Here is a 15,149-nt window from a genome sequence, read left to right on the forward strand (position 1 = left end):
TGTAGTGAAGGCTGAGTTAACCTATATCAGTCTGGCGTGGGTGAGAGTAAAGGCCAGGACTGAGGAAATTCTGCGTTCCCCAGTGCGGGACAGGGATCCCCTCAGAGCTGCGCTTCCGTGGTCCTCCTTACGGGACGCCTCCTTTGCAACCCTTTCGCTAGGCAGTGATCGCCAACCCTGGGGTGTTGTTTCATCCTGGCTCCTAACCCTGCTTTCGTGACCAGCCCTCCTCATGCACACCGTGATCCTTCCTGCCCCCCGTTTCTTTCATCCCCAGCTCCGTCCCAACCCCTTTGGTGCCCTGCCCAGGTCTCATCTCTGCTTCCGCTTCCTCTTCCTCTTCTAATGCCTGAACTCCCCCATATATTATTCTCTGTACTCTGAACCCTCTCCCCAGTGTTTCCCATGCCCCATACTTCTTCCTCTCACTCTAGCCTCTCTTCTGCATTGTGTTTGACTGTGACCTGGCCCTTTCCCCCTTTTTGGACCAGACCTGTGATTTGATTGTTGTAGGGAGCTTTTGGTGACAAATTTGACCTCCTAGTTCAGAACTGCGGTTTCTCAGCGATTTATAATAATCTTAAAGAGTTGCCCAGTGTCATGCAGCCCACATATGTTGGAGGCAGGATTTGAACTCTGGTATTTTTGACTTTTAGGCCTGCACTTTATCTGTTCACTATTTGTCATCACTGCTTCTGACCCATCCTCTTAACATGATTTCTAAATTTTAAAAATGCTTTGAGTAATACACATAATTATTAGACCTACGCTCCTTTATAGATAGTATATTAATGACTATGTTGTGAGGAAAAAAGGGAAATCATATACGTGAAAGTGTGTTGAAAAATAAAACTTGCCCTATAAGTAAATGCAAGATGATTACATATTTTTATCCATTTCATAGGATTTAGAATTGGAAGGAGAGGCAGCTAGGTGGTTCTGTGGATAGAGAGCCAGGCCTGGAAATGGGAGGTCTTGGTACAAATGTGGCCTCAGATACTTCCTAGCTGTTTGACTTTAGGGAAGTCACTTAACCCCATTGCCTAGCCTGTTCCTCTGCTTTGGAACCAATATGATTCTAAGACAGAAAAGGTAAGGATTTCTAGATCATTGTTTGACCCTAACATTTTACAGATAAGGAACCTGAATGGAGAGAAGAGAATTTGCTTGTCCAAAGGTCACAGAATTAATTAGCATGCCTTTAAACTCTGGTCATCTGACTCCTAATCCAGTGTTCTTGTTTCTTCATCTTGTTTATCTGCCTTTATATCAGTACTGTATTACACTTTGGTGACTGTTTGGAGTAGGAAGTTGGTACTTTTCTTTAATTTCCCCAAATAAAGATTTCTGAACCATCTATCCCTTTGGTCCCCATTCTAATTCTTTGAAATGACATAGGTTTTCATAATAAAATTAAGATATAGGCTACATGTTGCCATGCATAGATAACTATCAATCAGGTGTAATGTTCCCTAATTTATGTAATTCTTGTTTCCCTAGATGGCTAATGATCTTGAGGTTGGTTTTAGTATTAAACCTCTGATAAATATCAGATTAGCAGATATCAGTCAACTGGATGAGACCACCTGTGATCAAGCTATTTGCCAACATCCACACTGTTGGGAAACAATCCAAAGGCTTCAGAGGGGCCATCCTCGAATTCTTGAACCAATTTCTACAACTACCAAGAAAAGTGATAGTGAATTGAGTAGGTCCTTTCACATTTATTCTAAGACCCATATACTTGGTATGTTTGGCCTCCTTATTGATGAGTTTTTATTCTGGTCTGTTTTTCTAGGTGAACTGCCAACTCTTAAAGTGGTGGACATAGCTCTACCTGATTCTTCCATTTTGGCCAAGAGAATCCACAGACCTTTTTTTCCATATTCGGGTGAATGTTCTAAGTTTGACTCGCATTTACAAAGCAGGTAAATCATCATGAAAACACCAGAAATCATGTGTTTCAGAATCCCAGGTGGTCATGTTTTAGAGCTGTACCCCAGAATTTGAGAAACCAGGTTAAAAAAAGAAACAATTGCTTTGTCACAGTGGGTTTGCCATGGGAGGAAAGTTATCTCCCACTGATGAAGTGGTGAGAGAAAGAAATACTCCAATTTTGTGTGTTCCAGTAGAAGTGTTTAATTGAAGTGTATCTGATCAGTTGCAAATGGATTAAAAATTTTTAGGATGTTAATTGGTAGGATTACTCTAATTGCTTCACGAATGAAATTATATTGAATCCAGGAGTCAGAGAGGTGGTTCTTAATTGTCTTGTATCTGCCATAATATCTGGGACATAGTTAACTATGTGTACAATAAATACTTGAATCAAAAACTGGATCTTCTTAAAGTCAAGGTATAGGTCCTTTGATATGCTTTATAGTGAATTTTTTTTTTTTTTGTTCAGTGGTACCTGGTGGGGGTCTATGAAATAGAGTATGATTGAGGAAGGGATAAGATCATATTCAGGCTCTCTAGGACTTGAGCTCTGGAGAAATGACTGAAATACTGCCTCTTTCACAGTGTGAAAGATACATGGTCGGCATACATTTACACTTTTCTTCTGGCCCAAAACTATAGTTCAGACTTTACAGGGAACTGCTATATCAAGTGAGTCCTTTCAATTCAACTATATTAATCTATGTCTTATCTACTTTTCCATTCCTGTGGCCTCTATGTTAGTTCAGACCCAGAGGGTACTGACTAATGCTTAGTCTATGGCAATAACTTCCTAACTGATCTCAGCCTCTTTTTTCAGTTTTTCATGAATACCTAGACCATATTGATTTTCTTAAAATGTTAATTAGCATGTCTTCTCCCTTACTCAAAAATTTTTACAGGTTTTTTATGGTTTACAGAATAAAGCTAAAACTTGGGTTTGCCATTCCAGGCTTCTCACTTTCTCTCCAGCTTTATCTCCCACTGTTCTCCTATATCCCTGATGGCAAACCTATGACATGCGTGTCAGCAGTGACACGCTTAGCCATTTCCCATGACACATGGCTGCATGCGGCTGCATACAGAGAAGTATGTTATTTAAAATACAAATATTGTGAAATTATGGGGTTTTCTCTTGAAGTGACACACCACACGAGTTATGCTTGGTTTTTTGGTGAATTCTGACACACCAAGCTCAAAAGGTTGCCCATCACTGTCCTTCATGAACCTTATCCTTTAGCTAAACCACTTTAACCATTGTTCTCTGATCAATCAATTCTGATTTTCACCTTTGTACCTTCAATTATAGTGTTTCTTCTATTTGGAATGTTCTCCATAGGCTTCTTAGCTTATTTATATCCTATCTTTCTCCCCTTCCCTAAAACTATCACCTATTTTTAGAGTATTGGTTCCAAGGCAGAAGAGCTGAGGTTAAATGTACGGTTACACAGCTAGGAAATGTTGGAGGCCATATTTGAACCCAGACTTCTCTTCTCCAGGCCCAACTCTCTATCCACTGAGCAACCTAGCTGTTGCTTTTCCTATATCTGCTTAACAGCTACAATTAAAAATTATATTTACATATTGCTTTAAGACTTACAAAGTTTATTCTTGTGCCAAACCTATGAGGGGGGTATTTTAAATATTCCCATTTGTATATGAGGGAACCTAAGGTTGGAAAAAGTAAAAGGCTTTGCTCATGGTCACATAGCCAGTAAGTGTATAATCTGTGACCTGAATCCAGGTCTCTTAATGTTCAGCTTGACACTCTCCTCTTCACTGGACTGCCTTTCTAGGTCCAACTCAAATTCTCCTACCTCCATGAAATCTTACCTGATTTCTTCTTTTATGAGTGATTGGTTTTCCCATTTTCTCAGATTTTCTATAGCAGTTATTAATCTCTATACTCATTGTATGGGGCAGGTAGGTGGCACAGTGGATAGAGTGCTGGGCCCAGAGTTAGGAAGACTCATTTTCTGAAGTTCAAATCTGACCTTCAGATACTTCCTAGCTGTGTGACCCTAGGCAAGTCACTTAATCCTGTTGGCCTCAATTTCCTCCTCTGTCAAATGAGGTAGAGAAGGAAATGGCAAACTTATGTAGTATCTTTGCCAAGAAAGCATCATATGGGGTCACATAGACTCAGATATAACTGAAAAGGACTGAACAACAACAACAGCTAATACATATTCAATAGCCTTTAATTTTTTTTATGTACATTTCCTATCTTCCCAACTAGACCTGTCTCTTGAAGACAGGGACTATATCTTATACTTCCTTGTGACCTAATCATGTGTCCTGCATGTAGGGTTCTCCATATCTATCTGTTGATCCTGATGCCTCCCTTTTGACCTGCATAGGGAAACAGATTAAAAAGAGAAATCATAAAGTAATGAGATATTATGCTGAAGGGCTATTGCTCTAGGCATGAGTGATTCTTAAGATTTCCCCTCCCCTAGCCTTTATTTTCCTCTCACTTCCTCTTATCTCTCTTTGCTGTCTGTATTTCAGTTTCAAAGGATCCCATTTGTTGGGATTCAAGTCTCTGAAAGACTTCCCAGGTCAGAGGTTTGACCATAAGCATCGAAAACCTGCCAAAGTAAGTCATAAAGAAAAATAATCCAAATATGTCATATAGGATGTCTTTCCAGCTGAGCTGCACAACATAGAATGAAATGTGTTATCCTCATTTAATACCTTTTATTCTTGGTCAAGCCACTTAACTCTATTTGCTTCAGTTTCCTCATCTGTACGATGGTCTGGAGAAGGAAATTATCTCTGCCAAGAAAATCCTAAATGGGGTCAGGAGGGCTCAGACATGACTGAACAACAATCATAATATTCTTGGGGAGTGCCTGCTGCTTCGTGACCAAAGAAAGCTCTGACTTCTTGAAATATAGAATCAATCTGGGGAGATCATTATCCTGGATTTGTAGAGAACTTGGTGATTTGGGAGCAAAGAAATGGAAACACCCCTCTAACTGAATAGTCAAATGTAAGGAGGAGATTTATTGGCCTCCTTAGCTATCAGATACTATAGACATTTAACCCACCATAGGGGCATATGTTGAAGTAGCATAGGGTAGTAGACCCCAGAAGTGGTGGGCAGATTGCAAAGGGTACCTAGAAAGGAACATTGCATTTGCCTCCCCTAAATGTCTATCCAGCTCCAGAGCTGTGGAGGATAACTTCTGGGGAGGATGGGTAGTGTAATATAGGTATTTGTGTAAGGAAGCAGATAATCTTGTCTACAGAAGTTGACTCACATGTGTAAGGATGTTGAAACAAAATAGTATTGGGTGTTAAATTCTTTTAATGGACATTTAATGGACCACCTAAAGGTTTTATCAGAGTTTTCTGGCTTTTTAGGAAGCACTGGGTAGATATAATTGCTAGACATAATGTAATCTAATGGAAAACACGCTAGATTTAGAATCTGAGGTTGTTGTTGTTTTGTTAGTTGTGTCCAAACTCTTTGGGGTTTTCTTGGCAAAGATAATGAAGTGGAAGTGGTTTGCCATTTCATTCCCCCAACTCATTTTAAAGATGAGGAAACTGAGGCAAATAGGGTTAGATGACTTGCTGAAAGTCATCCAATTAGTATCTCAGGCTAGATTTGAATTCAGGTCTTCCTGACTCTAGAGTTGTCACTTTATTCACTACACCACCCAGAATATGCCCCTAGAATCTGAGTACCTCAGTTTAAATCCTAGCTTCATCATTTAACTCAGATATGACTTATGACATTAAACAACCTCAATGAACCTTGTTTCCTTATCTATAAAATGAGAATAATAATAATGACTATCCAGTAATAATAATTACAGGGTTGTTTTGAGGTTCTTATAAGGAAAAGATACATGTGTTGTGAGGTTCTAATACATATGTGTATATATATGTACATATATACACAAACACACTCATATGAGGTATCAATATGTATTATCCAATAAACCATTAAACATATGTCAGCTATTATCATTGTTTTCAGTCTCCTTAATAGACTCCTGTGCCATCTAGTATATTACCTTCCCTCTAGCAGTACCTTTGTTTATATAAGCTCATGGGTTAAGATGGAAGGTGGGTTCTTACATGGAACTGAGTACCTGGGCTCTATAAGCCCAGGGGGCAAATTAGCATTCTTCATGGCATTTCATTTTTTTGTTATAGCTCCCAGTCCTGAATTTGAATGCATGTCTTCCAAAATGTCCAGATGTTGGGAATCTGGTTATGGTATGGATGCCAAATGGACAAGGGGGACACAAGAAACCTGACCAGAAGTGAGTACTATACCTAGCCTTGGAAGTTCTTAGATTTTATACTTGAATAAACATCTAGAGATTTTTTACCTGTGTAGGTCTCTCTTTGGAGGGTAAAGATTATTCAGAGTAGAAATTAGAATTAACTACCCTGTCCCCTTTCTCTCCCTACTTGTCAGGAGCAATCCAAAACACTGCTGCTTTTAGATGGATCCTTTCTTAGACATTTTGCCTCAGTCTTAAAACCCAGTCATACTTGCACAGAATAACTCCCGAGTTGTACTTCTGTACAAAATAAAGTATGCTAGAATTCCTTATAGTAGAGAGTAAAGTAACTGAAAAAAGGAAACCAGTGACTCTTGTGCCTTGGGGCTCTCAAGCTCTGATTGAAATATGCTATTAAAGATGCTATTAAAGATGAAGAATAACCTGACAGACCACACCTTGTCACTTTGGTACATTCCTCTACTTATTACATTTTGTACAGACCTTGCCACTAAATTTAACTTACTTGCATGGCTACTGAGAGAGAGAAAAATCACAACTATTGTCAACCATCATTTGTGGCACATTTATAGAAGTAACTTCATCATTTTCTGACTAATCGTTGTTTCTTATGGATAGAGAAGTCCCCACATGTAATTCATAGGTCTTTTCATACTTAGTTTGTTTGGATCAAGCCTGGATAAGAAGCCACTTGTTTCCTTGAAGACCAGCAGAATTATTCCATGCGAGGAGTGGATCAGTGAAATAGCAGATCAGAAGGTTGTAAACTCTTTGTTTAAGTATCATTGATCAAAATGTTGATGCTTTTTTGTTTAGATTTTTTTCCTCCACCAGTTCTGCTTAGCTCCCAGCTTTAACCTTTAGGAGACATACCCTTCCAAGTGGCATCACCAAACTTCTCTCCATTCCAAAAATCTCTTCCCTTACCTACTTATGTTTATCCATCACCAGGGAAAAGCTTTCTTTGTAGATCTTTCTGGAGGAGACACCCCTAATTGAGTGCCAGGGAAGATGACATAGGACTAGCTAGCTGCCAGAATGGTGTCAGGGACTTGCTAGAGAGAAAATTAGACAAGAATGGTGCTGTATGGAAAGTGAGAAGTTATGCAAAATAAAGTAGGAATTGTGCTTAGAAGACAGTAAGGGACAAATTAGGACTACTGTTATGAAGCTAGTGTGTTGATTGGAGGAATTAGGGAATCCTTTGGTGGTGATAGGGAAATGAGGGAGTTATTTTCATGATTGTTTCTCTTCAAGAAAAAGAAATCATCACAAGTCCCTACTGGTGGGCAGCCCTGTTCTGCCCAATTGATGCATCGATGGCTGAAGGTGCCTCCACCATCTCCAGTCACTCCACCTTCATATCCACATCTGGAATCCTTGCCGACCTGGGGCTATGTATTTCCCAGGCATGAATTAATGAGGTGAGCATTGCTTAGAGGGTAGCATGGGGGTAGTGGAATACTTGGAATGTGAAAGAAAAGATCTGGGTTTGAATTTCCTTCTGACACTTATTAGCTATTTGACCTTAAAAAAATCACTTAGCCTTTTAGGATCTTGGTTTTTCCTCTATAAAATGAGACTATAAGTGCACCTATTTCATAGGATTATTGGCAGAATTAAACGAGAATGTATGTGAAGCACTTTGCAAGCCCAAAAGTATGATATAATTGTGAATTCTTCTCTTCTTCCTCTTCCCCTTTACTTACCTTTCCTCCTTTCCCTCCTCTTCTTTCCTTCCCTCTTTCTTTCCTCTCCCTCCCCCTTCCTCTTCTCTGTGAAGTCCAAAAGATGAATCCGTTTCTTTCCAAGTCAAGAAGGTTAAGTATAATACATTTCCCCTTTTAATCTGTTTCTACTTTTGCTTTAGGTTCTCAACTGGGCACAGATGGGCAGTTGTATCTCTAGATAAGTATCTTTAGACAGCTTTGCAGACAGAGCACTGGTTTATGCAGACCCTCTTCCATGGTCAAGCTAGGGAAACTTCACTGGCCTTTTAAGCCATTTTTAACCTTTTATTCATAGTCTTTTAGAATAAAACTACTATTTACTCTCTGCCCATCCTTCTTCCCCTCAGTTCTTTGTCTGAGGAAGACAAAGCATTTGCTTCTCCAAATATGGACCAAATGGACATAATGAATGAAAAGAACCTTTGTCAGGAGCATCAGACAAAGCTGATACTAGATGTGCACAGAATAAACCTTCAGGTGAGAGCCCAGAGGACCTAAAGGAAAGCTGTTTATTCATTTGATGTGGCTCTGAGGATGAATATGTAAGGAGATCACAGCACTGGCAACCTTGCTGTCTGGGCTAGCTTTGGGAAGGTTTCACTCAGTTATAACAGAGCAGGAGGGGGAGGTATTACGGATATGTACTCCTTCGTCAAACTACAAATATTCATTGATGACCCTCAGTGTTCAGAGTCCCTGTATGGGCCTTGTCCTTAGGAATAATGATTTGGAGACACAATAACATTGCTTGGAAGTTTAGAAATTCTGCTCTTGGTCACACATCATGTGTGTTGTATATAACGAAATGTCAGAGTGTGTTTTTTTTTTCTCTGTCACAGAAAACAGATAATGTTGGAGCTGTCCTCTTTCTCTGACATTAGAATTTTCATGTAATTTTCCTTTTTTTTTGAGTGTGGTTTTTCAAGTGTTCACCATTACACAGTTTGCAGTCTTTGTTAAGAGCATTAAGCACTTATTGCTACTAAAGATTTAGACATTTTGAGGTCAAAGAGATTTTATAGAAGTAATTTGGCTAAAGTCACACAGCTGATTAGTGGCTTAGCCTGGACTAGAACTCTAACATCTGACCCAGCTCAATCTGCTTTGACTTCAGCCAGGGACATCTCACTCCTCAGCCTGGGATGTTCCTTCAGTTCTGTTTCTTAGGGCAATGAGTGAGATCTGGTTTGGTTACTAATAAGCAGAAATATATCCTGAACACTTGGTTAGTCAGAGTCATCAAGAAAGCCCAAGAAAAGTGTTGGAATTGGCCCTCACCTAAGCTGCTGTAATATAAACAAGGCGTCAATAATAATAAGTACTTCTGGGAATGGGGTGGAATGATGACCTGTAAAAAAAGTCAGGGATATTTAAATGTCTGCCCCTGATCTCAGATAAGAAAAGGGTGCAACTAATACTCCTTTCCCCCCAAAGTTTAACTTCTCACTGGTGGAATGATGAAGGAAAAGAGAATGAGCAAAATTCTAGGTGGGGGAAGAGTCTTTAGAAAAGCAATGTTTTTATTTTCTCTATAATTGGATTCCTTTATAGTAGGGATAGTATTTTCAATTTCTTCTGGATACTTTCTCCTACCCTTTCAGAATAACATTGCACAGACCTCCTTGGAGGCCTCTTCCTGGTAAAGAGGTCATGTAACACTGAGCCTCCCAGGTTCTACTAGGCTGGAAAAGTTTTTGGTTTGGGCTCTATGATGGATTGGATGTCTTTTTTTCTCAGGACCAATGTAGTTGGCCCCCATTAAGACTCACTCATCATCAGATAGCACACTGTACTAAAACCTGTTTTCTAAGGCATAGCAGGATAAAAATCTGTGTCTGTACAGGGAGCACCACATAGACACACATATATCCTTCAGGTATTGAAATATGAGCATATTGAGGATATCTGTCCTAGTGTACATGTTTGTTGAAGAAATTAATTTGGGAAGAGTTAGGTATAAGAATTGAAGCAAAGTTGCTAATTCAAATCAGAGCTTTTCTTACATTTCTTCAGAGTCCAGGGTCGAATTATCCAGTAAATCCAAAAGTATCACCTTCCAGAAGGCTCAAATCAACTCCTGAGCTGAAGAGAAAAGGTAGAGGTAGAGGGGCTGCCCTCATGTACATAGGCCCCTTTGGCTTCACACTACACATGCATTGTCCTGGTCCCCCTCTCCTTTAGACTATGGGGGTGGGGGAGTGGGGAGGGTTAATGTTCTAGATCAGTGATTCCCAAAGTGGGCGCTACCACCCCCTGATGGGTGCTGCAGCAATCCAGGAGGGCGGTGATGGCCACAGGTACATTTGGGGGTGGTGAATAACTGTAAGGGGGTGGTGATAGTATGTGACAGGGGGCACTAAGTAATATTTTTTCTGGAAAGGAGGCGGTAGGCCAAAAAAGTTTGGGAACCACTGTTCTAGATTAATAATCATAGAACTCCACCCTATGTTCCACCAAGCTGCCATCTTAATTATGTTCTGTACTGAGAGAAAGACCCAGCTATTAACAAGGCACAAAATGGGAGCTTAGAGTTGAAATATAAATTACCTGAAGAAGAGAAGTTTGGTTTTCTGGTCACTAGGTCTCAAGATTCCAGTGCAGAAAATTAACAAAGCTTACAGAAAGCCAAGCCTAAAGAGTATGATACCACAAACTTCAGAGACGGTGAGTGATGACAAAAGTGTCTTAGAGACGTGGATGGTTCCTAGGTACTTTTTCCAAGCTTCTATATAATGGGGGAAAGTTTGGCCTTGGTCTTGTTCCAGACAGCTGAAGTATCAAGTGAAGGTGGAGATTCCTAAGTACTTGGGACATTTAAACATGGAATGGACATAAGATGGTAAGATACTCCTCAGTCTCTTAAGTGTCCGTGTCTTAGGTGCTGAGTTTATTTCAGTAGTCATTTTAGTATCTAAGAGTCAGATCTCTTCTCTCTCATTTTCCCATCATATACAGATACATAATCACACACATGTGAGTATATGTACTTATTTACCCACTAAATCTTGGATTTCAGGAGTCCAAAGGAGAACCAAAGAAGAGCAAGGAACTTCTAGAGTTACATCAGATTTTAATCAATGACACCTTCCTGCCTCAAAGACAATGTAAGTGGCTGGTTCAAACAGATTAGATGAGTGTCAGAGGGTGAGGAAAGCTGAGTCTTGGGGTGGGTAGGATGAGACCTCCCTCCTTGAGGTGGAACTTCCCTGGACCCTTGGCCCTGCCTTTTCTTTCCTGCCTCTCTGCTGTTTAGGGGAATTTAGGAAACAACAAAAAGCATCTGTTGAGGCTTGATATTTTTTTCTTTTTTCTTAAATTAAAAAAATTTTTTCCCCATGGTTACATGCTTCTTGTTGTCTCTCTCCCCTCTTCTCCCCTCCCAGAGCTGACAAGCAATTCCACTGGGTTATACATATATTATCACTCAAAACCTATTTCCATATTATTCATTTTGTAATAGAGTAATCTTTTAAAACCAAAACCCCAAATCACGTGATAAATCAGATGTTTTCTTTTGCATTTCTACTCCCACAGATCTTTCTCTAATTGAGGATAGCACTATTTCTCATAAGTCTCTCAGAATTGTCCTGGATCATTACATTTGATTGTTCCACAGTGTTTCAATTACTGTGTATAATTTTCTCCTGGTTCTGCTCATTCCCTCCACATCAGTTCATGGAGGTCTTTCCAGTTCTTAAAGAAATCAAGCAGTTCATCATTCCTTATAGCACAATAGTATTCCATCACTATCATGTACTACAATTTGTTTAGCCATTCCTTGATCAAGGGACATCCCCTCATTTTCCAATTTTTTGCCACCACAGAAAGAACAGCTATAAATATTTTTGTACAAACAGAACCTTTCCCCCCATTTTTTTTATCTCTAGGATAAAAACTTAGTAGTGGTATTGCTGGATCAAAGGACATGCATTCTTTTAAAGTCCTTTGGGCATAATTCGAAATTGTCTTCCAGAATGTTTGGATCAATTTACAACTCCACCAGCAATGCATTAGTGCCCCAATTTTGCCACATCCCGTCCAACATTAATTATTTTCCTTTACTGTCATGTTGGCCACTCTGCTAGGTGTAAGGTGGTATCTCAGAGTTGTTTTGATTTGCATTTCTCTAATCAAGAGGGATTTAGAATACTTTTTCATATGGTTATTGGTAGTTTTGATTTCTTCATCTGAAAACTGAGGCTTTGTATTTCTTGTTTCAGCCATGGAAGAGGAGATTGAAGATACCAGTCCTGTCCAGACACAACTGTTTGAGTTCAAAGCTTGGGGATCGAGATCAAAGAAAAGGAAGGCTTCCTTACATCGCAAAAAAAAGCAGTCCAGGGAGGACTCTCTAGAGCCCATACAGATCCCTCAACTCCATACATATTCTGATGAACAAGAGGATGTGCCACTCACCCCACCTTCGAGCAGAGAGCCAGAATAGGATATTGAAGATGTCAGTTATATTGGCCAGCTCTATCCACGAGGGTAGTCAACCCTTTCAGGATAAGGTTGACTCCTCTGCTTTCTCTGTGGGAAGGGAGTTAATTTCCCTTTTCTCTGGAGCCCTTATGCAGGCCTGTGGGAGACAATTTATCTTATCTCCCTTCCACCTGTTTCTGGTAGGCAAGGTGGCAAGGTATTAAAAAGGCAGGGAATTGAGAAAAGGTTCCTCAGCCTAGGAAGGTTGTTAATCAAATCTGGATTGTTGTTTGGGAGTCATTCTGACTTAATAATTAAAATAGCCATTTTTCAGGCAGAAGACTCACTTGTCTGTTCATGGTGGTGGTGGGGCAGTTTGGTGTGGGAGTGGAAGAGGAAAAGGAGCATAAGTGAAATGTTTCCTGTAGAAACATCACTTTTTGTCTTGTTTTCTCTTCCACATAAACACTTTGGAGTTAAGTCACTTATACTTTCCTTTTGGAGGTTTAGAATGTTTCAGGGTGGCAGGAACAACACAGAGTAGGGATTTGATTCATGAGCTTGTCCAACAGAATGACTTCTGCATGAATTTTCTGGAGTTCCCCTCTATTGGGAGTGGGATTCTAATCATCAAATAATACTAAGGGTCACTATTGTTCAATACTAGATATAGTGGAAAGAACACTGAACTAGAGTTTGGAAGACTGGAGTTCAAATCTTACTTCCTGACACTAGCCTCAGCTTCCTATTCCATAAAATGGGAATAATAACATGGTACTTCACAGGATTATCATGAGGTCCAAATGAGATGGTATATATATATATAAAGCACTTTGCAAGCTATGAAAAGGCACTTATTATTAGGGAAAATGTTATTAGCAATAATAATGGAGAGAACTTTAGTTTCTAGTGTGCTTGAGCTTAAAGGAAAATATAATGAGTTTCACTGAGGGGGTGTCCCTCAATTGGGGAATGGCTGAACAAATTGTGGTATATGATGGTGATGGAATCCTACTGTGCTATAAGGAATGATGAACCACTTGATTTCTATAAGAATTGGAAAGAGTTATATGAACTGATGCAGAATGAAATAAGCAGAACCAGGAGAACATTAAACACAGTAACCAAAACATTGTGGGACAGTCAAATGTGATTGACTTTGCTACTAACAGCAATACAATGATTCAGGACAATTTTGAGAAATTTATGAGAAAGAATGCTATCTACATCCAGAGGAAGAACTGTAGGAGTAGAAATACAGAAGACAACATGGTTTGTTACTTATATATATAGGTTTATGATTTGGGGTTTTGGTTTTAAAAGATTATTACAAAAATGAATAATATGGAAGTAGATTTTATGTGATAATACATGTATAACCCAGTGGAATTGCTTGTCAACTCTGGGAGGTTGGGAGGGAAGAAGGGAGGGAGACAACATGAATCATGTAACCAAGAAAAAAAAAGAAAATATTTTAATTCAAAAAAGAAACTATATTGAGTTTCAAATTAAGTCTATATAGAATTTTGGATCTAGAGGAATTTTAAAAACTACTAAAATATTCAGGATAAGTTCTCCTTCAAAGCTGGTGGGGTGGGGTGGGAAGGTAGAGAAGATAAGGTTCTCTGTGTTCTTTTCCCAAATGTGACATCAGAGTTTGAGAGATCATTTAAGCTTCTTGCTCCTTGGCCACTTTATCTTAGAGATGATCTGTTAGACCCAGCTAGGGACCTTAATATCCTAGGGTCATAGAACTTTAGACCTTTGAGATTCTGCCCTCTTATTTTAAGAGCTTGTCCAGATAATGAGTGGCAGAGCCAGTAATCAAACTCATGTCTTGCGACTTCAAGTTTAGCACCCTTTCCACTGTACCACAGGGCCCAGATCCATTGGCCCCTATCCTAGAAGTATTTCTACTTAATGATGTCCTTTCACAATTAGACATGACAACTGTTTTCATCTCAGCTTGGCTTCCTTCTGGGTGAAATAGTCTCCCTATCCCATCTTTCTTGTGGGTGGTCTTTCTTTGCAATTAACTGGTATATATCCCAATTGGATTATCAACTCATTAGCTTAAAACAAATAAATAGGAATGTACATGTCATTTCCCTTCTTTCCTCCTGCCCCCATCACTACATTTCGAAGCCATACAAAAATAATTACTCGTAGCACTTTTGAACTCTACTAAAGAATCAACCACATTTAATTGAATATTCATGGATCAGGAAAATGAAGTTTTATGTGGGTAATTTTCCTAATATAATCCCAAGGCTACACTTCTGATACTAGAACTTAAATGGTTTAAGAAGGGATAGAGAAGAACAGATGGAAAAGGATCAACTAAAGGCCTCGGCTTCCCCCTCCCCCAAGAATATGCCCCCAATGTTCTGAGTGTTAGGAGGTGCAAGGTAACTGCCACTAACTGTCATATTAACACCACAAAGAGTTAAGAACCAGGGAAAAAGACAGCTGTCTTGGGACCAGGAAAGTAAGGCCTTAAGGGCCAGGATTAAAAATTGTTTAGTCAAATAGCCTTGGCTTTCTTTTACATATTCAAGTAGTGAAGAAGTTTAAGTAGCTTGATATGGTTGGGAATTGTCCTAGTCCCTATATACCTGAGCTCCTAGTTCCTTGATATAACTCTTGCTGTTCCAAGAGATCTACCACGAATGGATTACTTTAACTAGCTTGCTGACAGTCATTGTGGGCTGCCAACCAATTGGTTCTACATGGAGATAAAGTGTTATTGGAAGTGTGTTCAGACATTGCTCACCTCATCTTTAGTTTTGAGGTG

General features: G+C 39.5%; 1 protein-coding gene across 1 annotated transcript; it reads left to right on the forward strand.

Annotated features, from left to right (window-relative positions):
* The first annotated feature begins 106 nt into the window (after positions 1-106).
* C2H9orf43 (chromosome 2 C9orf43 homolog) lies at positions 107-12,682 on the forward strand. The gene is given in 13 exon segments (XM_044661374.1): positions 107-284; positions 287-309; positions 1,501-1,708; positions 1,799-1,928; positions 4,450-4,537; positions 6,109-6,218; positions 6,863-6,962; positions 7,461-7,627; positions 8,281-8,410; positions 9,947-10,028; positions 10,515-10,597; positions 10,950-11,037; positions 12,154-12,682. Coding segments are annotated over 13 exon segments (1,485 nt in total). The 5' UTR covers positions 107-232; the 3' UTR covers positions 12,378-12,682.
* Positions 12,683-15,149: the final 2,467 nt, after the last annotated feature.

The sequence above is a fragment of the Gracilinanus agilis genome, chromosome 2, assembly GCF_016433145.1.
Source record: "Gracilinanus agilis isolate LMUSP501 chromosome 2, AgileGrace, whole genome shotgun sequence".
NCBI lineage: Eukaryota > Metazoa > Chordata > Mammalia > Didelphimorphia > Didelphidae > Gracilinanus > Gracilinanus agilis.